This window comes from Bactrocera neohumeralis, unplaced genomic scaffold, assembly GCF_024586455.1.
Source record: "Bactrocera neohumeralis isolate Rockhampton unplaced genomic scaffold, APGP_CSIRO_Bneo_wtdbg2-racon-allhic-juicebox.fasta_v2 cluster11, whole genome shotgun sequence".
NCBI classification, from domain to species: Eukaryota; Metazoa; Arthropoda; class Insecta; order Diptera; family Tephritidae; genus Bactrocera; species Bactrocera neohumeralis.
Genome location: NW_026089624.1, coordinates 16,714,460 through 16,731,075, shown reverse-complemented (window position 1 = coordinate 16,731,075; position 16,616 = coordinate 16,714,460). Strand labels below are relative to the sequence as shown.

Sequence of the window (16,616 nt, the reverse complement as noted above, 5' to 3'; positions counted from 1 at the left end):
ACTCTCGAATCTGTTGGAAACTTCAAAGCTTCAGTAGCAAAATTACCCCCATTCCACACCGGTACAGTTAAAAGAACAGATGAAAAGAAATATAGCACTTTTCATGCAAACGTGGCTGAAACGTCAATTGCTAGATCCTCTAACACCCAAAAAAATAATAATTTCAACTTTACTCAAAATAATATAGATACAGAAAGCTGTAATCTCTGCAAAAAGCAGCACCCTATTCGAGAATGTCCCAAATTTCTCGCAATGAATGTAGAGACACGTATCTCCACAATCAAAAAACATGGTTATTTCTATAACTGTTTGGCCATTTCACATAGCTACAAGAACTGCGTGAGTAAATTTTCGTGTCGTAAGTGTTACAAAAAACACAATACTCTGATACACAGAGAATCCAGCTTTCGACCTGAATCAACTCCGGAAATGCCAAACGTCACTAGTTCGAACCCTGAAAACGCTTCAAGTACCGCACTTCCCACCCAAAGCACAAATACAAATCGGCAATCCTACACAACAACTATACAGTCCACTAAATCATCAACCCAAGACCCACCCAACCCAAGTAGGAAGCAGATATTACTCGGTACTGCAATGGTTCAAATAGAACATAATGGCCAGCGATATTCTGCGAGAGCTCTTATTGATTCAAGATTGGAAGCCACATTTATATCTCGAAGACTTCAGAGAAGTTTGGATATACCCACCCACTCTGTATCAGCCCAAGTGACCGGACTAAACAATGCAGTTTCAGCAACAGCAACGAGTATTTGTGAAATCACGCTTTGCTCACTCTTAAACACAACTGATAGTTTACCCTCATACCCCATAGATCCAAAGCAGTGTCTTAAAAATCTTGGATTCACGTTAGCCGACACCCAATTTCACAAACCCAGACCCGTGGATATACTAATCGGTAGTGATATCTATCCAAGTATTTTACTCAATGGAGTAAAGCGAAATATACTAGGTTCACTCTTAGCTCAAGAGACAGAATTCGGATGGATATTGTCCGGACCCATAACCCAACCCTCCCAAAATTCCGCCATAATCCCGTTTCACAATAAAGTGAACCCTGAGAATCTACTCACACGTTTTTGGGAGGTGGAGAAAATCCCAAAGGAATCCGTAGTTTCCAAATCGGACCAAATTTGTGAGGAAATTTTCCAAAAAACTAACCATCGTAATCCAGATGGGCGCTATATAGTAACCCTACCCTTCAAAGAACCCGACAATATTGATATCGGATACTCTAGACATATAGCGTTGGCCCAATTCCTCAGAAATGAACGAGCTTTACTTAAAAAACCCGAAGTGAAAGCAGAATATGACAAAGCAATTATGGAATATTTGGAACTCGGACAAATGAAGAAAATAGAATATGACCCTTCTGTTAAAGCGACCCAATATTACTTACCACACCACGCAGTCATTAAACCTGATCGTATAACCACGAAATTGCGTGTGGTATTTAATGCATCTTGTCCCACGTCAAATAACAAAAGCTTAAATGACGTCTTACATATCGGGCCTACTTTACAGAAAGACCTTGTCATTCTGATCACAAATTGGCGACTCTTCCAATTTGTTTTTAATGCGGATATTCAGAAAATGTACCGGCAAATACTCGTAGACCCTAATCACACTCTGTTCCAAAGGATATTATTTAGGAAGTCCCCGGAAGACACAATAGAAGACTTTGAATTGCAAACAGTCACGTTCGGCATAAATTGTGCGCCGTATCTAGCGATCCGTACCCTCATGAAGCTAGCTGATGATATAGAAGAAACCCACCCATTAGCAGCCAAAATACTTCGCCAGGAAATGTATGTAGACGATGTTTTAACTGGAACACATGACCTGACCACGGCAAAGTCAGCACGAGATGAACTCATTTCCGCTCTGAAGTCCCCAGGATTCGCCCTGCGAAAATGGACTCCAATGACCCACGCATTCTGAAAGGACTTCCACAGGATCATCTTTTAGAGAAGGAAACACTCAACCTTTCGGAACCCGAGAACACCAAAACCCTGGGCATTCGATGGAACTCTAAAAAGGATTAATTTTTCTTCCTCGTCAACCCAATGGAGAAAAAACCCGCACACACCAAACGTGAAGTTTTATCAGCTATAGCAAAATTGTTTGACCCAGCCGGTTGGCTTAGTCCAATAATAATCACGGCAAAAATAATTATGCAGCAAATATGGCTAGATAAAACTGACTGGGATGAAAGCCTGAAGCCCCTCACCCTTCATCGATGGAACAGTTTCGTAAAGGATTATGAAAACATAAATAAAATTGAAATACCCAGATGGACCCATTTCAACCCAACAGCCACCATTGAATTCCACGGTTTCTCTGATGCTTCAGAAAAAGCATATTCCGCGACACTTTATATAAGAGTTTCAGTTGGACACAAAATATGGACAACTCTCTTAGTCTCAAAAACAAGAGTTGCTCCCATTAAAACCGTATCCCTACCCAGATTGGAACTCTGCGGAGCGGTTCTACTAGCTAACCGTGTTAGACCTACCCTATCCCAACTACACTTAACCCAATACAAAAATTATTTTTGGACTGACTCAACCATAGTTCTTGCTTGGTTAAACAAACCACCCTGTTCATGGACCACTTTCGTTTCTCATCGAGTAGCTGCAATCACCGAGAAAGTAGGAGTCGAAAATTGGAACCATGAGGAAAGCCAAGACAATCCCGCAGACTTATCAAGCCGAGGATGTACATCCACCGATCTATTTAATTGCAACCTCTGGTGACATGGACCCCAATGGCTACAACATGAAAAGGAGCATTTTCCAGCATCGGAGAAAACATACGACACTACCGTGGAATTCAAACCCGTTAAGACGTTTGCGATAACCACCCAAGAGGATATACTCGAAAGGTTTTCCTCATTCCCCAGAGCTATTCGCGTTATCGCTTACCTATTCAGGTTTGCGCAAATGCCTCACCAAGGAGGCGAGAAATTGAATACTCAAACCACGAAATAACCCCGGAAGAGTTCAAAACAACCCGAATGAAGTTAATTATTCACACCCAAAAAACACATTTCCGAGAAAAATATGATGCATTGACCCGTAAAATGGAAATACATAAGAAAAGTTCATTATTGACTTTAAATCCATTCATTTATCCTAAAGGAGTTATGCGAAGTGACGGAAGATTAACCAATTCCGCAGCGCTATCATATAATGAGCGCCACCCTATCTTATTACCCTATAATAGTCGTATAACAAAATTACTAACTCAATTTACCCATTTAGCAACGTTACACGGCGGAAATCAGCTAGTTCTCCGACTCCTAAGGACAGAATTCTCGATACCCAAAGCAAAGATGCTGATTAAAACAATAATTCATCAATGCAAAACGTGCATCATACACAACAAGGCTCAACAAACCCAAATAATGGCAGCTCTTCCAACTGAACGAACCATCCTAACCCGGCCGTTTGCTGCCACTGGTATCGACTTTGCTGGACCCTATGACATCAAAAACTACACTGGGAGAGCATGTCTAATCACTAAAGGATATATATGTGTATTTGTATGCTTCTCAACTAAAGCAATACATCTCGAACCCGTTAGCGATCTCACTACGCAAGCCTTCCTAGCAGCATTCTCCCGTTTCTTCTCGAGGCGTGGATGTCCCGCCAATCTTTATTCCGACAACGGAACAAACTTTATAGGAGCTTCACAGTTGCTAATGAAAGATCGGCGTGAATTATTACAGACACTTCGAACTCAAATTACATCTCTCCATAGCCATCAAAATATCTCATGGCACTTCAACCCACCAGGAGCTCCACATATGGGTGGATTATGGGAAGCAGGCGTAAAAAATCTAAAAACCCACCTAAAAAAGATCGCAAAACTACAAAAATTCACGTTTGAAGACCCGCATTGAAAGTTGTTTAAACTCTCGGCCAATAAGCCCCATAAGCTACGACTCATCAAACTTGGAACCTCTAACTCCAGGACACTTCCTTATAGGTACCCCATTGTTAACCCCTGCCGAACCCAATTTAGAGGATGCAAACTTAAGCATCGCTAACAGATGGCAGAAACTAAAAATACTCTACCAGCAGATTTGCAAGAGATGGAAGGAAGAGTACCTTAAGGAGCTACACAAACGATACAAATGGAAACATCCACAACGTAATATTGAAGTTAACGACTTAGAAATATTTCACCCAACGAATGGAAGCTCGGTCGAATACAAAAGGCCTTCCCCGGCTTAGAAAATAAAATACGAGTGGTTGAAATCCGAACTGCTCAAGGCACAATAACCCGCCCCATCACAATAATTGTGATATTAAATACAGAATAACATGCAAGTTTTCTCTTCTTTTTTAGTGAAATGGCCCCAACAAACACCAACTCACCCAAACCTCGTTCTATGAGCCCAACAATCACCAACTCACCCAAACCTCGTCGCATGGGCTCAACAATTACCATCCGGTCCCGTAGCGCAACCCGTAGCATTACACCGATTTCGGAAGACGAAACGATGTCACGACGCATTCAACGTTTCAAGTCGACCCTTCCCACTATTCGTGAAGAAAAGGAATGTGATGACCGCACAACACAAAAAACGATCTCACATCGTAGAAAGCATACATCATCCCGTCATGTCGCTTGCGGAATATGCAAAAAAGACCACCGTCTAGTGACTTGCGCTACGTACTCGGCATACAACATAAACAAAAAATATGAAGCAGTCATAAAACACCATTATTGCGTTAATTGCTTAGCCAGGTCGCACAAGACAGAAGGATGTACAAGCAAAAATAGATGTTCCGTTTGTCATGGGAAACATCATTCATCCCTACACGGACATCCGAGGCTATACCCGACCAACGATGCCAATGTTGTTGAGAAACATCCACTTGCGATAGAGACCCGACTACCATCCTTACTGGCTAAGCAGACCCTAGTACCCACATTGAAGATCCGATTAAGATGCGATGGTGAATGGCATAAAGTTCGAGCCATTTTAAACCCTACCCTCAAAATCACGAATATAGCAGCCGAACTCGTCAAACAATTAAAACTGCCAATTACATACCTCAACACTTATCGTATTTGTAGCATACAAATTAGCTCAAATAATGACACAAAGTTTTGTCTGGAATGTAACGCAATTATCACCCACAAGTTACCCAAACCACCCTATGAGCGAGATCTAAGTGACGATGTGCAAATGCGCTATGAACACTTAGTTCTCGTATTATTTGGGTTTGTTGTTTATTTTTTCAGTTGCTTCTTTGTAACTACATTTATTTAGTGTTTTGTATGTTAGAATGTCTTTCCTTTTAAGTAGGGTGGGACATTGTTTGTGGTCCGATCTATGTTGCGGTCTCTAGTTAATGCATTCTACTTTACTACATGGAGCAGCAGCAGGGGTTATCTTTTAAGTATTCGCAATCGGCCCCAGACGTCGACATACCCCGACAGTACTTATTAGTGACACCGTTACTTTTGTGAACTTTCTGTTTAATTTGGGAGCAAACGTTACAATTCGGATCGGATTTGCAATGTTTGGCTGTATAGCCCAAAACAAAGCAGTTTTTACACTGTATTGGGGATGGGATATAAGGTTCAACTTTAACTTTAAGCCGAGTGGAAATTGGTTTTTTTTTGGTGATGAAAAAAATTAATTTAGATGGCCCCGAAGTGACATTAACGTTTCTTTATGGTAAATATAGCATAATGCGTTAAAGGAAACTATGACAATTTGAAGAGGAGTGTTAACAGCTCTCTAATTTTACCATCTATGGTTTTTCCAATTTTTAAACACTCGAATAAGCTGTTTACTAATGTGACAAAACTTGCAAATGAGTACATTTGGAAACAATCCTATTAAAGTTTTTAATGACTTCCGTATTATAGAAGGATATTAAGAGATACCATTTATCGAATGAATAAAGACGCATTTGGGTGTTAAATTACGTTTTGTAAATCTAATATCATTAAATATCCGGATTTTTTTTCCAAAAGCTCAATAATTAAGACATTTCGTATTTTGTACTCATGTTTTCCCCATTAGAAATAAAGATAAATTAATTCGAAATAATAAAATAACTTGATTTCTTAACTTACATTTCAAATCTGTGAGCGACTATCTTCTTGCTTTGTTTCTGATAACAAAACCGATAAAATTGGTTTCCGTGACACCCAAACCTGATGCAAATTCTGTTTCGAATATCAAACCAATAATATCTGAATTTATGACGCCTACTACTTTTTTTTGATCGGTTTCAATTCTGATTCCGACAACTATCAGATTCCAATCACCCCTGCTTATTTAGTAGTTAATTTTATTATAAATTTTAATATGTTCCAGAAAAAGTGTGCACAATGCCATCAAAACCCAAACTGTTATCTCAAAACACAATTCGTAAGGCGACGCAAAACTTCCCACCTTGAGGATAAAACAATTAGAAAATGTAAAGCTAATCCATCAAATCCTCACGTGCAATAATGGTCAAGGTCAATGCAGAATTGGGCTAAAACTTGTCAAATAGACTAGTGCGAAGAAATTTAAAAGTTTGGGGGTCGTTTTCAAGGCGTGGAGTTGAACCACTACTAAAAATAGAAAAGAATATTGGGTGTATTTGCATACTTGTCCAAGTTATTTTTGACTTGAGGATGTAAACTGAACCAAGCATTGTATATCTAAGTATTATATTTCACAAAAAGAAACTGAGTTAAATCTTTGTACATAGCTGCAATTACTTCCAAATATATGCATTTGCAACTTGTGTCACATTAGCACACAACTGATTCAGATATTGGTTTCGCGTATGTTCGAAAAGGCGAAAATCCAATCAGATCCTGTGACGCCTTTAAAAATCAGAATTTGTTTAAATTTCTGGCAATTTAGCACATCTGTATTGAATTCTACAACACCCCTCAATTTAAAGTATGCAAACGTTAAACACACAAGAACTGTACCACAACCCGGTAGAGGACCCGTAAACAAAAGATGAAAATGCAACGGTATTATTTTTTGCATACAAGTGCAAAGCTAATTATTTCATATTCATTACAAATATAATTTTTTAAATTCAAGTTATTTTATCATAGTTTATTATATTATCATATCTATTATTTATATTTAACAAACGCAGGCCGAAAAACATATACATAAAAGAGTGAAAATCCGTTAAACTCAATCGAGGACTACGTACGGTAGTACAGTAAGCAATTCATCATTGTAGGAACGCAATTGTAGAACTTGATGCCACTCTTTAAATTGTTGAATCCGGGCACAATTATTGCCATCTTCCTGATCTGTATCCTCGTCCACAACACGCAGACCGGTGCAACCAACATTGCTGACACCGTCAACAAATTGTTGTTTTGTATTAATATTTAAAGCAGCATCAGTATTAACATTGGAATCGCCATGAATGTTTATATAATTTTGCTCTTTAAATTCATTACCATTACCGGTTTGTTTACTAAGATTAATTTGAGTTTTTAAACAAGGATCTTTAATATAGTTACTAATAAAATTAATGTTATTACTGTTTTTATTATAAATGTTATTATAATCATCACAATTTTTATTTGCGAGCATTTGCTCTTGTTTTTCTGCATCAACAGTAGCACGGCCATCGTAATAAATATTGTTAAAAGAGTACAATAGTCCGTTGTTTTCTAAAGGCAATTCTTCGTTGACATTATCTTCTATATTACTACCAGTAGAATCAGCAAGCGCAGGATTACTTTTCGCCTTCGAGATAGCAGTATTTACAGACAGCATAGATTCATCGTTGTCTGCACCGTGCTCTTCATCTACAATTTTAACTCCATCAATATTGCCTCCTTTAATACCACTATTATTTTTGAGATCCAGGGCATCACCCGAGACATTATCGGAGCCATTTACGCCACAGACTTCACTTATAACTCTATTTTCTGTTGACAAATCACATGAGGAGCAACTGGAATAAATTGTAAAAGGTGATGCCGACAAACTACATTTTCGCTGATGTTCGTATGATTCCCTTTTAAGTGATTCTAATTGAATGTCAATTTCAGAATTAGCAGTGCCACTAGACTTTACATCGGCATCAAAACTTATGTTGCCTTCTAAGTCGTTACAATGATCATAGTCGCTATCATTGGCACAGCTTGAGCTACAGCTGCTGAAATTTAGAATACTTTGCTTAATTCCTGCTGCATCAGATATAATAACCTCATGAGAGAAAAATAGCTCACGATGAAGTTTTACATCCCGCAAACAATCTAAATGTTCCTTTGTATTCTTCTTAATTTTACGTCTTCTGTGTTGTTTCCGTTTTTTTACACATATACTCTTAGTAATTGGTGCAGATGGGCTATTTTCTGGGTCTTCAAACCTCTTAATACCACCGCATTGTTGTATAATCGACGTTGTAATAGTTGGATGTGTGTCTATCTGAACATCGGATTGAAGTTGTGGACGAATTTCTTCAATTGACGGTAGATTAGTTGTTTCTAAAACTTCTGATGTTAATTGATTATTTATATCTTCGCAAACCTCTAGCTCTTTTACAATAAGCGCATGCATGTCTAAACCTTTATTATCATTTTTAGTTTGTACAAAAGTTGTATTGGATATAATGGGTGATATTGTTATTGCTGATGCGTGAGAACCGTACGTATTACTGCTTGCGATAGTTGGAGATATGGCAGAAAGAGAATTTGAGGAAGAATTAGTTTTACTAGGAGTTTTTTTAATAGTTAGTACTATATGGTTATTGCCAGTTGAAGGCGCCGATATATCTCGTGTGACAACTTCGTGAAAATCACCACTATAATCATCAATGTCTTCATATTCATCGAACTCTACATCACCATCAACATCTATCTCTTCATAACAATCGTACTCCATTTCTTGTTCATCATTATAGTTGTTTTCAACTGAATTCGCAATAATCTCGTCATCGCCACTTTCTAAATTACACTGATTGTATGTCGAAATGTGGCTGCCTGGACTATTTATTGACACAAATTCTTCATTTTCGGCAGTTACCTTATGTACACTTTTATTTCGATCCTCAATGGGAGTTCCTTCATTTCCATCGCCGTTACCTTCTATAGGTGGTTTCTCATTGTTTTCATCACTGCTATTATTGCTGCTCCCACCTGAAAATTGCATTTGAGTTGCTACTTTACCGTTTATTGCAATTTTTATCCGTTTGATTCTTGGTCGTTTATTTTTCTGACTAGCGCTGCCAACGTGAACATTATCAGCTACTGATCTTGGTATAACTTTTCTGCGTTTACTTCTCCTTTCGGTGTTTACGTCCAAAATCGTTTGATCCTTAAACTGACGTTTCCATTTGAAGCTAATCGACGGTTGGGTTTGTTTCAAAGTTGAGTTACTACAGCTGCTGCTTTGTCGAATATATGCATTTTTATCATTGTTTACTGAAAAGGTTGCATTTTTTGCTTTTTCTGTAGTGTCCATAGGCAGCATCGCGTTAGGAAATAAACTGCCTTCTGATTTGCAACTAGAATCACTAATTGTTACAACTGTGGAGTCGATCTCATTACATTCCCGTAGTTCTTTTGAAACTTCTACGTTACTGTACACATTCAACGGCGTTTTCGTTCCTATGTTTGAGCTATAATCTAAATGATCAGCAATAGCAAGTAGATTTTGTCCATTCCGATCACTCCCATTTGACTCATTTGAATCTGCCAGAAATGGGTCAGTGCCGTGACTGACTACATCAATAGTTATGTCTTTAAGCATGACATTGTTATTGTTATTTTTGCTTACCATAGCACCAGCTGCTACGTCGAAACTTTTTGTCAAACTAAGCACTGCATCATTTAACTGGTCGCAAATATCTGTTAAACCTTTAGATTCGTTTAACTTAGCGTCATATGTCAGATTATAATTTCCCGATGCCGTTTGATTGTTTTCTGTCTTGATGCTGATACAAATTCTTTGTTCATCAGTCTTGTACTCTTCAATTCTATTATTGGCCTCAAACTGTTCCACTGCACTGCCATCATTTCGAGACGCACGTTTGGTTGATTCAGTGCCATTTGCTTTATGGCATGTTTTACATTTGTCGGATTTAAGTTTAAATTTATTTAATAACACTGAACGAGCTACACCTAAAAATGGTATAGTAAACATTTTTGGAGTCGCTGCTGCCTTTTTAGGCCTGGAGGTTTCAAAAAAATGTAAATGGCTTAAATCTTTAGGTATGCGTTCCGTTGCAAGAACACCGTACTTTGGTACAACATTGCTACCATCTGTTACTACATAACGATGTTCGACGTCGACTGCTGTGGTAACATCATTCAGTGCCATGTTCAGCGCAAAAGTATAATTAGCATCATCCCAATTACCATTAACATTCGGTATGAAGCAATTATGTAAGGCATCAATGTGAAATTTTGTAATTCTTTGGGTTTGTAAGTCAAAACGTTGCATTGCCACACACTTGGGATCCTCTACTACTTCATACGTAGAAAGGATAGGCATAGGTATTTCGTCATTCAGTTGAGTGTGTTCAACAACGGACGCTTTAAAATTGACTAATTGGGACTGTTGGAAATCGCTAGCAGTTGTTTCAATCGTTTCTGGTTCTGGTTCGGCTTCTACAATGCTTTCCCGTTCTTTTTTCAAACAAGCAGCAGCGGCTTCCGCTTTTATTTTAGGCAGTGGATCCTCATCTTCATCAAAATCAAGATCAAATATTGATTTCTTAGGTTTCGGTTTGGAAACAGTTGGTGGCAATGGAGAATTCGGTGATATCGGCTTTAAAACGATTTCATCGGATTTAGAAGTATTTCCGGCATTAGCTTCAATCTTAATAGCAAATTTATCCACGTCCCCGCTTAGAAAGCTTTCATGATAGTTCGGTGTCTGTTCATTTTGTTTTGTGGGCTCTCCTTCTTTTACCTTATTTTTAGCGGACTCGTCAGAGTCGTTATTAGTTTGAGATATTTCAATTACTTTACATGTACATGGTACTAACTCTGCAGTGCACTTTAATTCAATGGCATTAGAAAGTGATGCAGGTGGCAATTTCTTTAAGATCTCAATCAACTGTTTTTCAATTACAACAATTTGGTTTCCGGTATCACTATATTTATTGCTCTCAATCAGAGGATTTGTATTAATTTTCTCTTCAGGCTGTTGTTGAATATTACTATTACTGTCGAAGGATAGTGAGCGCTTTAGATGCTTAGGGACTGCAGAGCTATCCCCAGAGGGTTCTGAAGTGCCTGTATCGCTAGTAGTCTCACATTCACCTTAAAAAAATATAAATTTGGAGTATTATGGAATAGGAATTACTCATTCTTGAACTCACCTGCATGTATATTAGTCATGTTTTCTGGTGTAGAACGTGTAGCCATTGTGGACATGGTGGCATTGGTGGAGCAGGCATCAAAAGTATGCGGTGATTGTAAGGAGGGTTCTACAATATAATGAGATGTTAACTTGTGCAAAAGCAAGCATGTTTTGTGAATTTAAATGTCTTTAACATGGTACATAAAGTATTGAATTCGGGTAATGTTGAATACAATTTACACGAGAAAGAATTAAAAAGTACGCAAATGGCAGACATTATTCGGACATGTCTAAAAACAAAAAGTAGAATTCCGCCGCCTCTGACAACTTGAATCATCCGAAATGACAAAATACTGCTTTATTCGTAGAAAATACTTTTGATCAGGTTTATTATCTCAATGGTTATTTTTGTTTTTTTTTTATTTTGCGAAAGTATCGACTACTTTCTTTCGTGTTCCAAATTGCAAAAGGATCGATGCAGTAATTTTGATATTATGAAGGTCTGAATTTGAAAACGTGAATTGTAGCGAAAACCCTTTAAAAGGTTAGCTGTAGTGCTTTCTGCGATTGGCAGACACCTTGTCGTGGTGCAAGTGTTTACGTAGGAAGGCATAATCGGCACTTACCAACCGTTAAGTGGTGCTGCATGGCCCTGCTCATGCAGATTGTCAGAAGCCTCGTGCTTTCGGCAAAGAAAAGCTCCTACCGCCTAATCCAGCGCGTTATGCGACTACCCATTACATTATTTGCTGCCAGGCGATAAATACGGTTGTGTTCTTACTGTGGCTTGCCAACACCGAGCCGTGTTGAAAAGTAAAAGTAGCTGTATAGCCTTTTTGCACAGCCAAATCAATTTTATACATTAAAATTAAAGGAAGATCCACTTCGAGGTTGCTTACTTTTTTTAAAGAAAACACACAGAAACTTAAAATTTAATGGGGAATGTTTATTTTCTATTCGAAAGAACATTTTTTGGTTTTTATTTTTTGAAGATTATCTTATCTTTACAGACCGTGAATTTTCATAATAAAGTTGAAGAATTTGTAAACGTTGTTCAGGCGAAATTCCAAACAATACTGAACAAACATAACATGACAGCTTGAATATCACCAACTACGACAAGACAACAACCACGGCAAACGACAAAGGACGATATAGCACCGGTGCAGAAAAGGAAGTACTATCACCGGAGGAGCGTCCGTTGTTTGAGGTGCATGCCGGGGACGATAACGACGACAGGCACCAATGCAGCGACGCTCACCAGGCGACATCCAATGCGGCCGCTACTGTTGAAGCGAACACCACCAAAACTCCCAAGGTTCAGCTGCTCGGATTCGAGACAAACGTAACGGGCCTGTAGAGCGGTGCGAATATATGAACGGTGCTAGCCTAAAGTGTTACCTGAGCACCTCCAGAAGGGAAAAACTCTTGAAGAGTTTGCGCACAACAGGGTCAGAGGCAACAGTGCCTTCCCAGGAGCTGATGTGCGGTTAGCGCAACCCTGACCGTTAGTCGTGCAAGCGAAAAGGCAGGGCTTCCGACCACTCAAACCGCAAAACGGGCAGATAACGCCACAGGAACTCCAAAAGCCAAAAGGACAATTATACACAGATGGCTGGAAGCTAACTTTCCACAACGAATTCCTTTCGTGTAATGCTCTAAAAGGCATACTTTTCAACTACCCTTCGGAGACTTTAGGGTCGGAGGAGCTTACTGCTTTTCAATATATATGCTTACAGAAAAGGTATATAAAGTAAGGGTACCCAGTATCCTTCGATGGGGTGTATTTTAAGGAAGATCACTCCCAAGCTGGTAGGCTGGAAGGGTCCCGTCCTATGAGCCATACAAACTTATCCGGAAGGAGGGTATGCGCCTGAACTCCAGGTTCAGCTCAGTGGTCATAAGTGGTCTTTTGATAGCGGAACTAGTGAAATAATGCTGGCGGATGTGGAATTTACTAACTCCGGCGCCAGTACGGCCAAGCAGGCTGCCACTGCTGAGACATGAGTGGTATGAGTCCCTTGGGAGGAGCTGGGCGTACAAAGAAGAGCAGGAGCTTCAGAAGGGAAAAACCTGGATGACAACGCGTAGGACGGCGAAGATGAGGACCAGACCTGATTTTAGGTTAACCAGTTCTAAACTTAGAAGTTGCGCAGATTCACATCGGATAACCTGGACATCTTGCTGAAACAATAATACAGGATACAACAGAGACTAGCATAGAAGTTAGGAACAATATTAATTACTTTTGTATTTCACAGTTCCGTCTGGAGCATAACGGTTCAACTTTATTTCATCGAAAAAAAATACCTAAGAAAACGTTTGAAAAGCTACGCTACTCCCGTAGCATTTCATTTTGTTATTGCTACCGCTCTCACTTTGACGGGAGCCGTAGCAGAGCCATAGCAGAACAATGTAAAAGTATGTGCTCCACTCTGCTCGGAGTTTTGTTACGCAAAAAACTATAGCTGTAGAATTAGTCAATGAAGTGCTGTAGTCTGCTCTGGCGTAGCGGTAGCAAAAAATTGGGAGCGGTATGAAAGCAGAGCTAATTAAAATTTTTTCCACAGCTCTCGCATGTGTTTGTTCTTTTTTCTATTTTCTGCCATAGTATTTAAATTGAAAGATAAAAATTTAATAATAATATTTTATTTAGAAACAAAAAATGTAAATCAAAAACTTATTTTATTCAGTCAGTGTTTAAGTTAAATAAAAATTACAAACCTACGTTATTCAGTTACAGCAGAGGTGGGCATATTAGCCCTAAGTGGCATTTTGCACCGTTCGGGCACGCACAGGGGGCAAACATGAAGAGGGAATTGGGAGCAACGTATTTTCCCCACTCCTTATTTACAAATGAGAGCGCGTGTATATATGGGTAGTTGGACTGTGGGTAACAATTCTAAAAGTGCCTAACAATTTTAAGTTTCTTCATAACTACCATAAATTTATAAAATGTACAACAAATAATAAAAAGTATAATAAATATTTCGGAATATGTTCTTTGGTTAAAGTTCCAGATGCTTCCAAAATGCATTCTCTAATGAGATCTCCATAGAAAAATGAGTCGTTGCCTAAAACCATTTTAAGTGCAATCGCATAGCTAACATGGATTGCACCGTTACTATCAACAGAACACTCCTAAAAGTACAATATTCCAAATAATACTATATTTAGAACAACTTAATATCTTACAAACCTCTGCTTTAATGTTGTCATAAGCTCATAAAATAATCGGTACGGGATTCACCTATGTATATATAGATCATATTCTTCGTGTTGCGCTTCATAATGCCTTTGAATATTGTATTTATTCATCTGAACATGTTTTTTACATAGCAGACATTGTATGCTGCCAGAGCTTTCCTGACATAAATGCTTTTCTTCCCATTCCACATTATATGAATTAATTTTTCTTTTTAAATTTTGGACACTATTTTCACGCACTGATAACATTTCTGCACATTTAAATTATAAAATTTAGTAGTTAAAATTTCAGTTTATGAACCAAAACACATTTGCACAAATGCGTGCTCAGCACACACCTATTAGCGTTTGAATTCTATTTGTGTGCTTAGCCACTCTCAATTAATAATGCCATACCGCGCAAATATATTTTTACTTGATGATTTTTTTATTTTTTTTAAATATCTATTTCCTTTCTAAAGTGTGTAATACTATTTTAATACATTTTCAGAGACAACTTAGACCTTAAAAATTTAATAAAACAATTATAGAAAAAAACCTCAATTCTTTGAATATTTCGGTAAAATAACCAAACTGAAAAATGTCACAAATCATATATTTATATAAGCATTTTCATTAAATGGAACTGCAATATGTTTAAAGAAAATATATATTATGGTCACAAGTATTATTTTTTATACATGTAGATATATATTTTTTTTTTTTTTTATTTATAAAAGCTTATACAATGTAAATGACATATGTACAACCTAAAACATCCAGCGCTAGCTTCAGAGGCTATCAGCTGTCCGTTGAATAAATGTGTTAACTTAAATTCTCCTCAATAGATCACATTCTTTAAGAAAACGATAGATGGTTTTTATATTTTCTTCCGCAGCGTTGGAAAGGAGGGAAATCGGGTCTGTGTTGAAGTGGCTATCTCTCTTATCTTTCAGTGATGGACAAAATTCTAATATATGATGCACAGTTGTTGTTGAGTTACAAAACGGACAGCAGTTGGTACTGTTTCTTCCGAGGAGGTGAGCATGCGTCAGTATAGTATGTCTAATCCGTAGGCGAATGTATGGTGTTATAAAATTAGTTGCAACAGTTGATGGGTATAGCGGTTTGATTCTGGCTGTGTTAACTATTGAATAATGGTGGTTATATGAGACCCAATCAAGTGTCAATTTAGAGAGCCTATTTTGGTGTATGAATATATCAGATTCATAAAGAAACTGAATGTATAATTGTGGGCGTGTTGGATGCATTCTTTGCCAAAACATCAGCGAAATTATTTCCGGTTAACCCAGTGTGGCTAGGAACCCACATTATCTTAATTTTATTTTCATATATAATAAGATATTCTCTAATTGAAATGATGATGTTAGTGTGGTTGTTGCAATTTTGAATGGCTTAGAAACATGATAAGCGGTCGGTGCATATTACATATTTTCCCGGGCTTTTTGAGGCATGTAGAACAGCATGGAAAATCGCAGTAGCGTCAGCCATGAATATAGAACAAAAGGGGAAAAGCAGTCCATAAGAAATTGGCTTTCCTTTCTCGCTAACGATCGCAAAAGAGGTTTGGATTTTTTTTAACCGTCCGTGAATATAAATCTTCAACTGTCATGTTTCAGAGTATTCGCAATTTCATAAAATTCTGATACATAAATCGCATTAAGTGTGGTGGATTTAGGCAAACGAACTAGTTTATCTACAAACGTGTTTTTTGGAATCAACCATTGTGGATGACGACGTTTAGGAAGTTTAGCAGGTTTTAATGGCAAGCTGTTTGTTTTGGCGAAAAAGGTGCATTTATATATAGCTGACTCAATTTTTGGAGGTCGGATACGTGATGATGATGAAGAAAAAGCATCTTGAAGCACATGGTTAGAACCGAGGATGATCTTGGGGTATAATTTGTATGTGGTGTCTTCCATATTGTCTATCAGAGAGGGAAGACCCGACTCTGCTAATATATTTTTGATTGGTGACGTGGGGAATGCTCGAAGCGATCTTCTAACAGCGGAGTGATACGGTGCAGCCAACAATTTTAGGTGATTTTTTGAATGATGCCCATATATTTCAAGAGCGTAATTGA

At 38.1% G+C, this 16,616-nt stretch overlaps 1 protein-coding gene across 4 annotated transcripts in view; it reads right to left on the bottom strand.

Moving 5' to 3' along the window:
- Positions 1-7,023: 7,023 nt before the first annotated feature.
- LOC126766089 (mediator of RNA polymerase II transcription subunit 26) overlaps positions 7,024-16,616 on the bottom strand; it is a 39,422-nt gene continuing 29,829 nt past the window's right edge. For all 4 annotated transcript variants that reach the window (XM_050483838.1, XM_050483841.1, XM_050483839.1 and 1 more), the window contains 2 exons: positions 11,346-11,453; positions 7,024-11,286 (listed from right to left, as the gene is read on the bottom strand). In XM_050483838.1, coding sequence (XP_050339795.1) covers positions 7,193-11,286; positions 11,346-11,453 — 4,202 coding nt within the window. In that variant the 3' untranslated portion in view covers positions 7,024-7,192. The remainder of the gene's footprint in view (positions 11,287-11,345; positions 11,454-16,616) is intronic.